The sequence below is a fragment of the Sinohyriopsis cumingii genome, chromosome 3, assembly GCF_028554795.1.
Source record: "Sinohyriopsis cumingii isolate HCF-2022 chromosome 3, ASM2855479v2, whole genome shotgun sequence".
In the NCBI taxonomy this organism is placed as follows: domain Eukaryota; kingdom Metazoa; phylum Mollusca; class Bivalvia; order Unionida; family Unionidae; genus Sinohyriopsis; species Sinohyriopsis cumingii.
Genome location: NC_142963.1, coordinates 76,855,304 through 76,872,854, shown reverse-complemented (window position 1 = coordinate 76,872,854; position 17,551 = coordinate 76,855,304). Strand labels below are relative to the sequence as shown.

The following is a 17,551-nucleotide window of genomic DNA, read 5'->3' as shown; positions in this document are numbered from 1 at the left end:
ACTTTTGATGAAGTTTCTCAGTTGCTTTGTACAAACTTTGATTTATGGACACCCAGATGAGTCTGGATGCCAATGCTTCCCGTGTCACACAAGGAATAAGTTGTTTTTGCTAAACTAAGTTCTGATTGATGGTTACTGTTTACCCTGCATCAGAACAAACAAAACCCACTAAGGGCAAACAAAAATAATGCGCGTTTCTGGTCAGCAGACCATCTCTGTGTTTCATTGCTGACCCTAGCACCACCATCCCTTAGTAAAAAAACAATTCAGAAATTGATTTGTACAGTCCAATACTTGAAGTACCTAGTACATTATATATACTAATCATTATATATATATATATATATATATATATATATATATATATATATATATATATAAAAATAAAGAAATTATTATTATCATTATTGAAATATTACTGATTTCAGGAACGTTTAACTGTTATTGTATTCTTATTTACATAATCATAAGGCACATTTTGTGAAGTTTGGTCCATACTGGCTACCATGGAATGAAATTACAACACCTTGTAAGGACACGTACATCACCATCACTATATGACCTATAATCATCAGTATCAGAAAATACACCGATTATATTTCCTAGTCAAACCTGATGCAGGTATATATAGCAAGTTTGACCGGAGATCAACTGAATTGCATGCTCTTTACAAAAAAGTGATGTTCATTCATTCTTGTTCAATGTAAACATATTTTTTAAAAATGTATATATTTTACAGGAAATTGTAAGATATTTGTGTCCTTACTGGATACAGCTTTACATCTGTAAACAACCGCTAGACAGCACGTGTCCAAAACACAGGTGCTCGACGCAAGCTTGATGTTAAAAAAAAAAAACAATCATCTTAAGGAAAAAATCATACAGAGTGACAAAATTACCTTAGATTACCCCCATGACCCGTTCTGACATAGGACCCTCTCTATCATAATATATAAGAGAGAAGGTACGGAACTTCCAAATACTTCGCTCCACCCATGACCCTCGATTTCCTTCTGCTATTTCCGTCTTTAAAGGCATACGACCATACTATATGACTTGTTTTACTTCTGAGATATTTTTCTATCCATCAAGCCATCATTGACTTTTCTGCGTTGTACCAAACTCAAGTTACGGGCCCCAAAACGTGTAATTTTCGCGAAGTTTTTCATTGTGGACACTTCCATGCTCCTATGATAATAAGTATAACCTTTTGAGCCAGTCATATTTCGGCATTGACGCGTGTGCCACATAGTTTACCTATTTTGAAAAAAGAGTCAGATGTATACAATGTATGTGCAGTGAAAAAGACAATGTCTAATTCTTGCATGGAACAGGATTCCTAAAGTTGAATCAAGTTAATGGTAAGCAAAAAACTTACTTTTGCATCTACCGCTGTTCTGTAATTCAAGAACGGATGCACCATAGAGTTCAAAACATTGTTCATATCGCTCTTGTCACAGGTTTTCACATGAGCACAGAATTGTCCATAATGAAAAGCTTCGCGAAAATCGCATGTTTCAGAGCCCGTAACTTCATGGGTGGAACGAAGTATTTGGAAGTTCCGTACCTTCTCTCATATATTACGATAGAGAGGGTCCTATGTCAGAACGGGTCATGGGGGTATTCTAAGGTATTTTTGTCATTCTGTATGATTTTTTTTCTTTAGATGATTGTTTTTTTTTGTTTTTTTTCTTGACATCAAGCTCGCGTCGAGCACCTGTGGTTCAAAAATGGCAAAATTAATCGAAAAATCCCGTTTGCCGCAATAATACAGCGTTGGATTATACTAGGAGACAAGAAATTTCCACAAAAAAGCATCGTATAATAGAATCTTTTTGGGCTAAGCTACTGCAAATTCTTATTTCTCTTCATTAAACCGAATGGGACACTCCAATTTAGACCTGACTCTAACGAATGTGTGATGATAACTGTTTATCAATTACAATCGAAAATATACTACACAGTGAAATTGTAGATACTACGTTTCATACTTAAGTTTTTTATTTCTGTCGAGATCCTCTTCAGCTCCGAACTCTAAAGGTGTTTCGTCATAATCGTCGTTGTCCATTTCTTCAATAAGGCGCTTCTGTATCTTTTTTTTAGTTTTCGTTTAGTTGTTAAACATCTTGTCTTGTTGGAACCGGAAACGGAAATCATATATCGGCTCTACTTAAATTATTTCCTAGCTAAATGCCATTTTCTGTTGACAGATTCGCACTTCTGGTGCAAATTTCAGGATAGTTACAACTCCAGTTGTGTTGTATAATTATTTACTTAACTCCGAATGTTATCGCACATTTCATTTCTTGTTCAAAATCATAAAAATCCCGAAGATGAAATATAGACTTTTAGGTGTGTATGAAACTTGTATTGTTACTCAAGCAAACATTTTAAGTCTAATTGCTCATTACTGGTTTTAAAACATTTAAAACAAAGCTAAAAATATAAAACAAATGGAAGTGCCTTATTATTAGAAACTATTCTTTTTATAGTAACAAGTAGGCCCTTACTAGGCCAATAAATCAGCCCTTCACTTGCGATGATATTGATTTTTGGGTTAGGTCATGCCACATATTCTACGGCATAACATCCATCAATATCAACCCAGATCTGCAGGGTGGATTTATCAGACTAGGTCTTTATAAAAAATTACCTGGGTTTATCAAAGCTTGTAAAAATTATGTCTTGAAATATGGAGATGAAACTGTTGAAAAGATAGGTACTAACCATTTAATCATATTGTTGGGGGATGGGTCTCAATTATGTGGAAAGAAAAAGTGTGAAGGTTTTCTAAATGCCACCGTATTACATATTTAAATAAATATCTGAATATATTACATGTAAAAATTGCTGATCTAATGATTCATAAAATTATGGGATCAAATATCGCTTATTTTTTCTTCACACATGCAACACAAGAAAATTTAAAAAATGAAAAGAACATTAATTTATCAGTAAATCTACATGTCTTTGAAACATGTGCTTTCAATTCCTCACCAATAACTCAGCAACCAATTTCAGTAATGAGTTTTCTAAACTCGAGTGTGCAAAAGGACTGAAATTCAATCAAGTAAACAATGTCTCGGGGTGCAGGTAGGGTTTCAGTTGCAAATAGAATAAGTTCTCAAAAGATTCTTCTTCTAAAATCTTATTTAATTATCACCCTGGCCAGCCACACCCATATAGACTCTATTTTATCTTCTCCCATTTCTAGACTGGTTCCCATTCTTCTATATCATTAGCTCCACGAGTCCTGTATAAAATGACACAAAATGGTACAAACTTTCTGGAATCTTCTCAAGTCTATGCAAGAGAAATAACTATAGAATCAAGAAAAATAGCTCTCAGTAAATAATGACCTTCATATAAATGCTCAGATATGTAATCTTGTAATAATCAGTCTTTACAAGGGAGATTTCACTCATCAAAACTGTTCTATCAGTGCATACATGTAAACAAAATACTTTTAACAATACAATAACTAATAATCAAGACCAGTCATATCAAATAATTTAAAGATATCTTGCCATTTTAACTATAAAGAGCATGGTTTATAATGCTGGTCAGAAGAGCTCATGGAGGTCATCTGTCTGTTAAAAAGTTTGTTATCACTACTTTTCTTAAACTACTTGGTGGATTCCCATGAAATTGTACTCACTCATTCATGATCTAGTTGGTTCTAGATGTAAATGGTACCAGTCGTGAATCCAATATGGCTTTCATTGTTTAAATTTTGTTGTTGTTGTTGTTGTTGTTATAGGGTTTAACGCCATTTTTCAGCACAAGATAGGCTATACATGGCGGCCAGTATTAATGGTGGAGGAAGAACCGGGAAAACCCCGGAAAGAAGCACCGCCCCACGAGAAGCTACCGGCAAGCTTTCTCACATATCCACATTTTCCGAGCCTTGGACTCGAACCCACGCAGACAGAGGTGAGATGGCAGTGATCCGTGACGGACAGCGCTTTAGACCACTCGGGGCCCCGTTTAAATTTTGTCTTACCTGTTTATTTCTCAAGCTCAAAAATCACCAACCCATACAATTTTATGCATTTCAGTTTGTATGCACCCATGCTACAAAAGAATCTCATTATGACATATTTTTCACATTTTGCTTAAATTTTTGCAATTGGCTCCAAATTAACTTTTTCATAATGTGTATACATGCTGTTATTTCAAGATTTAGAAAATTTGGTGACTGAATGAATCTTAACAAGTTTAAAACACCTAATCAGAAAAGAAGTTTAGTGTGACCTATGTATTTCCTGTTATGCTGACTGGTTAAATTTTGTTTCAAGTTGATTTCTTGAGCTCTGAATATGCTGGAACCATCAAACTGAATGATTATATCCATCTCTATTAGTACTCACTTTTGCAACAAAAACCCATATTTTACATTTTACTGGATTTTCTTGAGCATTTGAATTTAGCTTATCATCTTATTGATTTGTCATCTACTGTATAATACTATCATACCTGGAATCCTGAAACCTGGCAAGAGGTTGAAGTTTGACAAGTATAGCACCCTCATCTTAAAAATAGGCCAGTGACCCACATTTTACCAAATTTGTTCCAATTTGATGTTTTTACTGTTTGTTCCATAATTAAACTTGATAACTATAGACTTTTTAGTACAATACCCCATACCCAAAATGGTCATGGTGACGTATATTTCAAATCCTTTGGGCTTAGGTCAAGTTTCTGCAATATCTCATCACTATATAGGTTTTGCATATACCAAGTACATCCTCTCTATCTAGATCATGAAACGTCATGAATCATCTTGATGAGCACTACACCCATTTCAGTAATAGGTCATTATGTCCCACATTTTATGCTTCACTGACATGGGTTACAATGTCTGAGAATCATTTCTCAGGCACTTTTCATGCTAGAATCATAAAATTAATAACAATAATATGCATATCTGTTGCCACACCCTTACCACAAAGAGATTCATCATCATATATATTTCATTCTGTACTGCCGTAACTAAGTTTAGCATGAAGCTCAAGATCACGGGGTGGGTGGGTTCTTGAATGCTACGTATATGCATACTATCCCTCTAGAATTCAGGAAAAATGGCAGGTGGATGCATCTTGATAAGTTCAGCTTCCTTTTGCAAAAAGTTGTCTATATGCCCTATTTTTCATGCTTCAATGGCTTTATTTTTAATTTTATGCTAAACTTTCATTTATTTGGCTTTGTGTCTAATTATGAAACTTGATGCAACTCTGTGACTGATGCACCCTTATAACCAAAGATCACCATGACCTACATTATTTTTTATGCTTTACTAACATGCGTTCAGCATTTTTTGGATCGGATGACATCATTTGTCCATGCTAGACCTAATATACATCATGGCATATTTAGCAGACCCTTTCTGACCATAAAACGATATAACTCCTATATACACAAGCACAGTGGGATTAACTCCCAAAGTTACAGAAATTTATTTACTTGTAATTATTCATAACTTGTCGAGGACGGCAAGCTACATCTCATCTACATGTCCTGTTTGAAAATATACTTGCCTTTTTCTTGTGGTTAAAAAGTTAAATATTTTTACCCACTCACTGAAATATGTTATTCACTCGTTTCAAGCAAACATCATTTCTGTATTAATGACTATATATGGTATACCTATATCTTTCCCTCGAAGCTGGGTATTGTACATATGAATATGGAAATTGATGAGTGAACTGCTTCCTGCATGCTTTTTATGAGAGACATCAACTGTTAAGTGGTTAACCAAGATAAATATTGATGCTGGAACTATGTACTAACTCACTATCACTCCAAGGCTAATCAAAGCTGTCGATCTTTTCTTGTAAAATCAGACTTTATGGTGGACAGTGATAACAGCTTCAGCAGCAAACATAAAGAACAATTATTTTTCTTTAAAATCATCCAAAACCAGCATTAATTTTTATATTATCTTCCCATTATAGTGCCTCTACTTTGATATTTTAGAAAAGAATGTTCTTTTTTTATTGTGTTCGGTCTTTTATGACCTAGCACCACATGGCACCTACTGTGCCAAGTGCCTTTAAATGCTACTGCTGTTGTAGGCTTAATACCAAAATTTCCAAAATCCTTGTTAACTCCATAACCCCTGGTGCCACGTTTACGCAGCAGGAGGTAGTTACTAGTATCCTGTTGCCGAGTTCTGTAGCATCAAGGTCACATAAGATACACTAAAGTGGATGGTATTATAAAAGGCAGATGTAGCTCTACAACGATGGGTCTGTTAAGCAAACAAAAAAAAAAAAGAACTCAAACTTTTACCCTTCTGCTCATGTGCAAGCAAAAAAGCCAAAGAAAAATGATGTTTCTAACACAACTAGGCATTATGTTAATGGGAAATCTCTGGGAAGTTGATGTATTAGGATATATTTAGAAATAGCCCTCAAAATCTCTATCCTACTCGCATTTCAGGCAAAAACAAAAAATTCTCCAGGGGTTAATGAATTAAGGGCACCTGTTGCACTGCTACAGCTAGATTCAACATCATGGTCATGTCAACTGACTTTTCAGTTTACTACAGTTGAGCATTTACACATGTATACAAGTTGAAGCAAATAAGGAAATGAACAGAACTTAAACCAAGAACTCAAATCAGTCTCCTGTAATTTGTGTTGCTAACATGTTTCAGTGACACCTAAATGGTGGACATTATGAATGTAATCTATAAAAAAAACATCATATAATTAGAAATAAAATACAACACAAACATTTTTGAATAACTTGATAATTATCAGTCTGCTTACTAAAAAAAATAATAATAATAATAATGATTTATTTATAGAGGGTCACTCATTAGTCAAGGACTCTTCTCCCTTGCGGCCCCCTTTGATCATACATAAATACACACAAATGCAAACACACACCAACACAAATACAAGAACATTTATTATTCATGATAATGACAAATTGATGAAGCAAAGTACATGATTATACAGAATATCACAACAAGTCTTGATTCTCCAGCCAAGTCTCTATCACACACATGTACACACGTGTAGGAATTGTGAAGCAGATTTCTTTAACATCTTTTAAGGATCCTAAAGAATTCAAATGCAGGGGTCTTCAGAATCCATAAAATCTCACATTAATGGATTCCTTATTCTAACATTTAAAATACATTTTTCAAGCAAAATTACATTTATAGTTTTGTAATCAAATGTTTCTTTTCTGAAAGCTGTCACCATTTCTATTCCTTGGATCAAAATTTTGCCATAGTTTCTCAAATTCTCCCAAGTAAAGGGAGACAATTCTAGAACTGTTGATTATCATAAGATTTTCTTGGTTGCCAGTGATTGCATGCCTTGTCCAGTTGAAAGATCCATTAAGAAGCAACATCTTGTCAACAACCACGAACTTGTGATGCATGTTATAAGAAGATTGGTCAGTCCGCACATCGATACCTGAAAATGAAACAAGTCATCTCACTGTCATTCCATAATTTTTATAAGAGTTCTTTCAGTTACTAATTTTAACACTCTTGATAAAAGTGATACTCTAGCTCAATCTTTTGTACTTTTAAATAAAATTAAAATATAAAAACTTTTTTAATTTTCTGTCAATACAAACAACACCATCACTTTCTTGGCATTTAAAAATATTTTCCCTGCTCCAAAACAAAATCTGCCTTCTGTGATTTCAAAAATATAGTATGCTGCAACTAACAGGCAGTTTCCCCCAAAATGCCAAATAAACTAAAAGAATGTAACAACAAATACTGTGACAAAACTTGCACTGTTTTAGAAAAGGGATCCCAGATTGAGACTCTTTTGATCTTGTTGACAGGAAAAATTGTGCAAAATATTTCAAACCATTTGTGGTATATAAAAAATCCCCATTTTCTGTCCTACTCTGCAGATTTATAGTTTCACCTAAAACAACACACTTTTCAAAATTTTGAATGAAGATGCATACCAGCTTCTAGCAAAAATGACACCATCATATTTAAAAAATTTCTGAATTACTATCCTGCACTTACATTAGAATTAGAACTTCGTATTTTCTACTAATCTACCATGGTTTCATTATAACTTTCAAGGACTTCGTGTCTATTCCAAATGATGAATTTATAGACCCATTGAAGAATGGAACATGTGATCCCAAAAGCCACTCCATCCCATCCCCTTTTAAGTTTCCAGATGCATTCTGAGTAATTAATAATGAGCTCATCTATTTCATAACTCAGCTCCAATACTGTAATTGAACAGTACCCTGTACAATTGTTTGGTCTTTTAACCCATTCTGAGAGGGGAAAACCAAGAATTATAAAACAGTTTATACTGCTCAATGCACATGTTTGTACATAGTAGTATCAGGTAGCCGTTTTTACCACTCACTGCCTCAAATTGATACATGTTGTGAGATCAGGGAGAACAATTACAATCAACAAGGAAAGGGAGAATAATGAAACATGTATGAAGTAATTTGACACTCATTTACACTTATTCAGGTTAAACTGCTATCAAAACTACAGCAAACATTGCATGTACTTTAGTTTGTGCAATTCTCTATGATTTAATATTTAACTACCGGTATAATGAATAATCTATATATAAAGCACAGATAAATGCAAACATTTATACTTTTGAAGCTGAAATTATCCTGAAAGCACGTCTTATTTTATCTATGCAATTTTAAATCAGAAGAACAAAACAATATCTAAATATATTCCTTGAATCACATATGCTAACTCAACACTCTGTACATGTACCACTTACACTCACTTTCAAGTCAAGTCAAACTACAAACAATACTGACCTTGATCAGCCATCCCATAATGTGCCAGCATATCAGGGTCTATGCTGTTTGTACCAAATACTCCCAACAAGTGACCATCATCTGCCAGCATATTCTGTAAATTTTGTACCTGGACTTGACTTTTAAGCGAGTAAATGAAGTACATGCATATATTCTAATTACAGCACAGTAATAAAGCTTATACTTCACTGATATTTTGGAGAAGAAAAACTATATATACATCATAATAATCAAGTCTCAGAATACACATAAACGTCTGTTATAATAATCAAGTCTCAGAGTACACATAAACGTACACTGTATCATGTATATAATTCTCAAAGAGACTAAATAGAAGGACCGATCTCTCAGGCACACTACACATCAAAGGTTGCTATAGCCATCTAACTACACTGAGCAAAGTGTAATAATTACATTTGGTTCACATATAGAATGACACCACAGGTCATACTAACAGGCAAAGTGGGTGACTAAAATGCAGAGGAGGTACCACACCTCCAAGCAATGAGAAGGGGCATGCGTCCCTCGAGTTTGGGTCACTGTGGATCAATAATGGAATAGATCTTGTTGGAGGGATTGAACCTGAACATTGTGGATCAGACAATCTACAAAATACTGGAGAATTGGGATTGCAAATAATTGAGGGTAGGATGCTATTAGTCCCATAATGCAGGTGAAGACTGGATATGAAAATTATTCTGAACAACAGAACCCAGAATTTAAATACTTCCTGATCCAAGCAAAACTTGAGGCATTTTCAATGGAGGAAAAATCTGGATGTGCAAATAAGCATCCTGAAGGTTGATGAAGACCACCTAATCTGAGTCACATTGCATTTCAGATTGCGAAAGTAGTCTCCAGCTTGAAATGTTTCGCAGATCAAACTGGTTTAACAGGGTCAGCTCAATTACAATACAAAATTTCCCTCTTTTCTTGGTGACCAGGAAAATTTGGGAGTAGAATGCAGGAGACTAATCTGTCAGGACCCTCCAGGCTGACCCTTGCTGCAAACAGGTGTGCACCTCTTCCCTTAATTTTACCAAGTTGAACGGATTTGGGGTCCTCTATAGAGGAACTTGTTTCTGAAACTGAAGTTGGTAGACAACAGAAAGGACCCACCATCATCCATGATGCTTGATCAAGGCTCCAAAAAGAAGCCTGGACAAGCATCTACAAGGACATTTTGGAGAGGGATGCAAGGCAGAAGTAGGTGCAGGTCTCAAGGGATGAACTCCCACCTTCTTCCTTGGGAAAACAAGGTGGATTGGAGAACTTCTTCCTCCAAGAGACTCTTTGGCAACTTCCAAGGACTGACTGACAAGGTCTCATTGGAGATTGTGCACTGGACTTGGATGGCATCTGTTTGAAGAATTTAGCAGGTGACCCCTGAGGGCAGTTCACAATAATGTTTCCTAGTTGTGATGGGCCAGGAGCATTTGTGAAGATCTACATTGATGATCCTTCAAATATTATGAAGACATGGTGTGGATGGGTCTTCTGAAGGGGGTCTTAGCTTCCAATGGAACAGCCCTTAGAAAGTCTTTACTGTGGTTAAGTAAGATTTTAGGAGTCAAGTGCAACATCATGGCAGATATGTAAAAGTTTCACCAATAAAGCCATCACAACAGAGAGCAAATGCTGGGATGTCTTGGCCACAGCTTCCAGCATGTGCTGTAATGTGATTGGTTTGACAGAAGCCTCCTTCAGCATACTAAATGAAGTAGCAGAGAAGAGGTCAGCATGGGAAGCTATTGTAACCAGAATCTGGACTTTCTGCTCAATGGCTTCAGTTGTTTTAATGGGAAGACATGCCCAGGCTGCAGTTGTAATATCCACTTGGGACAAACCTATGTGCAATTGGGGAGGTTTATGGCCACTACTGGGAGTATACCCAGCAGCTAGAGGCAGTGACCATAGGTTTCTATGCAGATGGAGAACCTATGATGTGAAGAGGAATAAGGATGGAAAAAGAGATCGGACTGTGAGTGGATCTTCTTGAGCTGTGCAACAGATGATTTCAGGCACAAATCCACAGGAAGAAGGCAATAAACTGTATTTACCACCTTATCAAAAAACCAGATCTCCTGGTCTTAATCCAACTGTTGCAAGTGTGGGGCTAATCAGAAGTGTCATATGTTTCTACATTGAACTTACTGGAGTCAACAAGGATAGATAACGCATTATCATCTAAAACACTTTGAGCAGTAGAGCGTCTGGGTATCAGTGCAGAGCAGTAGAGTGTCTGAGCATCATTATATAGAGCAGTTCAGTCCATCAATGTGTAGAGCAGTAGAGTGTCTGAGCATCACTATATAGAGCAGTTGAGTGCATCACTATGTAGAGCAGTTGAGTGTCTAGGCATCAAAATATAGAGCAGTTGAGTGTCTGAGCATCACTATGTAGAGCAGTTGAGTGCATCACTAAGTAGAGCAGTTGAGTGTCTGAGCATCGTTATATAGAGTGGTTCAGTCCATCACTATGTAGAGCTGTAGAGTGTTTGGGCATCACTATATAGAGCAGTTGAGTACATCACTAAATAGAGCAGTTGAGTGTCTGAGCATCACTATATAAAGGAGTTCAGTCCATCGCTGAGTAGAGTAGTAGAGTGTCTGAGCATAACTATATCGAGCAGTTGAGTCATAGCTGCCAACCTTCCAAGCTCACAATTAGTGAAGCTAGGGATAAAAAATCGTGAATTTGGACAAGAATTCATGAAAAATACCATGACAATAACTCCATCCACTCTGACTGTCAATACTACACTATATCAAGTTCGCAATATAAAACTAAAACACTACATATGTGCTGAAATATTTATTTCTCAAGACATGATACTGTGGCAAACTTGAACTTCCTCAACTGCTTGATCGTAAATTTGTTTTCTAAACAGTTAAGACTTTTTGCCGGCTGGTTGATCTTGGTGACTAAAATTACTGACAAATTTTCTGCAGCTAAGGAGGCCATAAAGTCTTCTTTTCCTCACTAGAGAAAATACACTTTCGCTTGCATTGTTGCTGTGAGGAATGCACAGGAGCTGCAGCACTTCTGGTCCTTCCACATGAAAATTTGGAATTGATTTTCAAGTCCGGCAACATTTGTCAGAACAAATGTTCAGCATGGTCTTCAGCTGATAAAGGTAGATTGTGTTCAACAAGAAAACTCACAAATAATGCTTGTGTTGGTAGCCTGCATTTCTTCTGCCAATTGTTTAAAATATTCCGGAGCTGAAATCTGCGAATTCTTAATTTTCCCAACTTCTACGTGTTTTTTGCAACCAACATGCTTCCTCACATTGTCTCTGCGATGTCACACTGAGTGCAAAAAGCATGATGAATATCAATGTTTAATGGCAGAATGCACGGCCAATTTTTTTATATATTCCAAATTAAACTTCACTTTTTGAGTAATACACTTATTTTTTCTTAGTGGTGAAGACATTTTCAAAATTGTACATGTGATGCTGAACCGTAACTCAAATCATTGTTGGTGACGCATGCGCGGAGCAAAATTCCGGTTAGGCCCCAGTTTCTCTCAAAAGCATTTGTAAAACTACTCTTATACATATAGATTAAAATAGGCTAAAACGCTTGCTACTGGGCCAACTGTACTAATCGGCTGTAGGTCTACTAATATCGCGACCAGCAGTACCAGACCGTTTCGGCAACTGCGAATATCACGACTAGCGCTTAAAGGGAAATCGGTTATTTTATTAAAGATTTTAAATAATTGAGGATTGGAGAATTCGTGAATTTTTGGCTTGCAGCGTGAATCCGTGAATCGCTGAAAAAGTCGTGAAATTCACACCAAATTCGTGAGGGTTGGCAGCTATGACTTGAGTGCATCACTATGTAGAGCAGTAGATTGTCTGAGCATCACCATATAGAGCAGCTCAGTCCATAACTATGTAGAGCAGTTGAGTGTCTAGGCATCAAAATGTTGAGCAGTTGAGTGTCTGAGCATCACTATGTAGAGCAGTTGAGTGCATCACTATGTAGAGCTGTAGAGTGTTTGGGCATCACTATTTCCTTTGGAAAAAATTACATATGTAGAAGCACTCTATACCATTTCATGTACATCATGGTGAGTATGGGTTCTATGTGTTCTAGAAGTTTCAGGATAAAGACACAACTGCTTGCCTTTCCTGGATGACACTTTGTCTCCAGTCTTCCTGGTGGATGCCACTTGATAGGACATGTGTTGCTGCATCAACTCTGAGTTCAGGTCCAGTAGCCCAAAGGACCAATTACCCTGAGGTGGAGGACCACAAATCCCATATTATTCATTGGGATGATAGGAAGATGGTGGAGGTTGATACCTATCTGATCCCTTCCCTAGTCTGGACCCTACTGGACTGACTCCCAATCCTGTATAGTGTATGATGGCTGAGTGAGAAGAGAGGGTATCTCAGTTGGATCCCTATCCCTGTATTATGAAGCCTCCAAGTTATAACCAGTTTAAAGTCCTCAAAAATTATAAAGTGGCTGGTCACTATACACAGACCAGTTACTTTGATGAAGTGACCTGTGCCAAGTGACTGCTGTCTGGTCATCAGACCGGTCAGGAAACATAAATATGTTACAGCCTAGTTTGTTTTCATCACTCATGAAGGTGCAGTGCTATTTCTTCCAAGGGCATGACATGCTACCTTGCAATAAGTAGTGTATTTCCTTCTTCACGGAAGGAAGCTTTACTTTACTGTGAATGTGAAGGATCTTTGACTTCTCTCATTCAGGGGGAGGCATCTTGTGTAAAAAATATTTTTAACAATTACAGAATAGGACTGGGTGTTGTCAGTAGTTTTCCTTCTTCACAAATACAACTACCTGTGGCAGCTGCAGTCTTTTGCATCTACAATGTGATAGATTTTGTTGATATTTAACCTCATTTGTTCTAGATGAGATTTTCTTTGCACAAGGAAATTGCATTATTTCTTCTGTTTTGAAGATAACATCGTGATGTCTTCCAAGTTAAAGTGAGACATGAAATTGGTAAATAATGTTTTCAAACCATTCATGCCATGCAAAACAAAGGGCCTGGTGGCTAAAGTGAGTTAAATGGAGCCACCATTAAATGGCCTTAAACACTACATAAAACTCACTACAACCAACATGAAGTCTGTTTGAAAGTATTTTTGTTGTCCTGCCATTGATAAGAATTGCCTTTTTTTTTTTCTTTGTATGGTTTAACACCATTTTTCAGCACACGATAGGCTATACATTGCGGCCAGTATTAATGGTGGAGCAAGAACCTGGGAAAACACCTGAAAGAACCACCGACCCACGAGAAGCTACTGGCAAGCTTTCTCACATACCCACATTGACTGAATCCAAGACTTGAACCCACGCAGACAGAGGTGAGATGGCAGTGATCTGTAATGGACAGTGCTTTAGACCACTCGGCCACCTCGACAAGAATTGCATATAAATATATGATATATATATGTCTATCTGTAACCTGTATACTGTAAGTACAACCAGTATGTCAACATACATAAAAGGGCACCACCTACCTCCCAAAGATGGAAAGACAATCAAGATCATATTTGTAAGGTATCATGTCATAGGCCATGTATCATGAATTGTATAGACACAGAGCACAGGTGTATCATTTCACTCCTAGAATATTTATCCTATATAGAAAACATATTCATATAATTATGGCACTGATTCTACTCCATATGTGACAATACACAAACATGACATACCTCAGTATTGTTGTTATTCTAGAATATTCCTCTGCTTCAGTAACAAGAAGTAACCAGCCAGTACATCAAAATATATTTATCACCTGACATAATCTGAAGCTGAACTAATTTCTCCTAGGCTGTTAGACTGGGTTCATTTCATACTATTAATTAGGTTAAGGCATCATTTTAGGAGTGGGGCGTGATGTAATAGTTGCAGATATTTCAACTCAAATATTTACAAATTTTCTGTGTATATATCAGAGTACACATTGAAGCCCTGATTTATGCTCATCAAAAAATAAACTTTAAGTGATATTGACAAGAATTATTTACTACTGACTACTGGTATTTATAGCAAATTCATGTAATGACGACGTAACTCAGTCATACTTGATTGGCAGGCATGATAAACAGCAACTTGTAAGATAAACACAGAAATTAATGTAAGTGAAAGTCCCAAAAGTGTTTCCAACATGATATTATATATCTTCAGTGTTGTATATTTCAAGGTTCAGGTTTCGATTTGTTTAGCAGTAGCTGTCACAAAATTCGTACAGATTTGTTTGATCTTCAAAAAGTCTGTACAACATCTAACTTCTTTATAGCACATTTAAATTAATTAAATGATTAATCAAATACATGTACCATTAAAGATCAGTAAAATATGGTTGCAAGACCATGATCTCAAGTCTTTTCCAATCATGGGAACCCCTAGGGGTTCAAGACTGAGAGCCAAAAATCTCCTTCGCATCAAAACTTGGGGTACAGACTGAGTAAAAAACTTTGGTATCAAAACTGGGTGTCAAATTAAAAATGAGTGGGTCTCTGAAGCGCAAATGAGGGGAAATCGCAAAATATGTTTTACATTCACCTAACAAGTAACACCTGCATACTGATCCATTCATGCTGCTTGTGTATATTTTAAAATATCAAAACTGCTTCAATCAAAATTTACCATTATTAAAATAATTATGAATCATAATGTCGGTAAGCATGTCTGAAAACATGTAAATACTAGTGCATTTCAGTTTCTGAATGTATTTTGGTGTTTCCGATTTGTATGCACTGGGGGGGGGGGGGGCGACATTATTTGCACATGGGTGTTGTTCACATGTAATTGAACGTCCTGTGGGGGAGGGGGTGATCATTCCAACTGATTTTTTATTTCTATTTAAATAGTATCACCTGCACTTCGTAATTTCCATATCTGTGAACCAGTGATATCTACTTGCTCATCATCCGTGATAACTCTAACTACCACCCCTCGCTTATGAGCCTCAATCAGAAGGTCTGCAAGGTCTGCACAGGTGATCACAAATACAGATACATCCAGGCTTAGCTTGGCAGACTTTAGGTAACCATAAAGTCTGCTGAGGGAATTGGCTTCATGTGTAAACCTACACATGCCATTTTCACAGCCATCTTCGCTTGTAAAATGAGCCTTGCATGCAATCTTATCGTCTGGGAAGAAGATCACTTCAGTTACAACATTATCACACTGTGTTTCTTTTTTAGCTCCACATTTCTTCCAGGCCTTTGCCCTGAATAATAAATACGCCCAGTATACAATTTCAGACGCGACTGCAGTCGCAACAACGATTAATACACCTTTTCCAAAGTTCGACTTGGATAGCATCGTTCTAAAATCACGCTGAACACGGAATCTCGTTTCCGCGAGATTGAAGGTCACACTCTGCCCCATAAGGTGGAGCTCTGTAGTTTCGTATTTTGCATAGGAGGGTTAGAATTTTAAAGAAAAAGAATTTCCCCGTTTTTCCTCATTGGTTATACTGGCTATTATTTTTTTAAAGGACCATGTACATCCTATGTATAGTTCAAAGAACCTTTAATTCCCTTTATTTTGGTGTATGATAAATGTGGGTACTATGGGTTATAGAGTATACAGCTTGGCCTTACTCCAGATGTGCATCTTTCAAAAAGATGCTAGCTCCACTTGGTCATTTTCACTTTCAGGTAAATTGTATAAAAAAGAACCGATAACTTTTTTATATACATTTTATGTAGTTGGAAATTCATTCATTGCATTTACAATAGCTGATATTGTCTAGTCTGGCAAAATTCATTTTCCCTGTTTTAATGGTAGCTACGGATAGTTCCCTCCACAATGATATTAAAAATTCAATAACTTAATGAGAGCTCATGACCAAACCTATATTTATCAGTATAGATGAAACCTGGATGTCATCATATGTGAAGAGGAAAGGATATAACCCGCGGTATTTTCTGAACATGCATGTGTTTGAACTATGTGCTTTCAATTCCGCACCAAAGAGTCAGGTGCTAATTTTAGTAATGAGTGTTCCAAATTCCAGACTGTTAAAGAACTGAAATTCCATCAATAAAAAAATGGCTCTATTTTTTCACTTACAACTAGGATAAAAGCTCTCAAAAGATTCTTTTTCCTACAAAATAACTTACATTATTAACCAATCCTGTTCAGCCAAACCCATATACATACATACCTGCATGCATGCATGCATCCATCCATCCACACACACACACACACACACACACACACACACACACAGAAACATACATACATACATACATACATACATACATACATACATGCATACAGTTGTATGAATAATATTATTATTGGTTTAAAAGAAGTAAATTTTCTTAAGAAAATAAGTCTCTTCGACATTGCACAGTTTAGATTGAAAAATTGCGTGGAAAAAAAAAAACTTTACAAGTTCCGGTGTTTTTAAAACTGCTTATTTAGTGAATATGACGCAAAGTGGAAGAAGAATTGATTGAAGTTATTAAGCATCATCGTAAACATTGATAATTAATATTGTCGTGTATGATCTTGTACTTTTGATTTCTAAGAGTATCCAGCTTTTTTGTTTTTGGGTGGAGGTGTTTTTGTTTTGTGCTGTTTTGTTTTTTGGTGGGGGTTTCTTTCTTTCTTTCTTTCTTTCTTTCTTTCTTTTAATAACTTGAATACAAGTAGTGAAGGGGGATATTATAGCCTCAATGGGAATTAGCATTAAAAACACCCCTGGGAACATATAGCCTCAATGGGAATTTAACATAGAGAAAAATCGTGGGACGATA

The 17,551-nt window shown here is 36.3% G+C and overlaps 2 protein-coding genes across 2 annotated transcripts in view; both read right to left on the bottom strand.

Moving 5' to 3' along the window:
- The window catches only part of LOC149803142 (Golgi apparatus membrane protein TVP23 homolog B-like), a 42,210-nt gene extending 40,045 nt beyond the window's left edge, over nt 1-2,165 (bottom strand). The window contains exon 1 of the mRNA XM_089952763.1: nt 1,992-2,165. Coding sequence (XP_089808889.1) covers nt 1,992-2,068 — 77 coding nt within the window. The 5' untranslated portion in view covers nt 2,069-2,165. The remainder of the gene's footprint in view (nt 1-1,991) is intronic.
- A 4,729-nt stretch (nt 2,166-6,894) lies between these two features.
- On the bottom strand, nt 6,895-16,133 carry LOC149803141 (uncharacterized). Its single transcript, XM_089952760.1, has 2 exons — nt 15,656-16,133; nt 6,895-7,430 (listed from the first exon to the last, which is right to left on the bottom strand). The coding sequence occupies exons 1-2, from the start codon at nt 16,104-16,106 to the stop codon at nt 7,183-7,185; spliced, it is 699 nt and encodes a 232-aa protein (XP_089808886.1). The 5' UTR covers nt 16,107-16,133; the 3' UTR covers nt 6,895-7,182.
- Nucleotides 16,134-17,551: the final 1,418 nt, after the last annotated feature.

Excerpts from the sequence above, each read along its gene's own strand:
- LOC149803141 (XM_089952760.1), bottom strand. The coding sequence starts at position 16,106 with ATGCTATCCAAGTCGAACTTTGGAAAAGGTGTATTAATCGTTGTTGCG. Across the intron at positions 7,431-15,655 it reads ATGGAAATTACGAAGTGCAG|GTATCGATGTGCGGACTGAC; the intron begins GTGATACTATTT and ends TTTCATTTTCAG.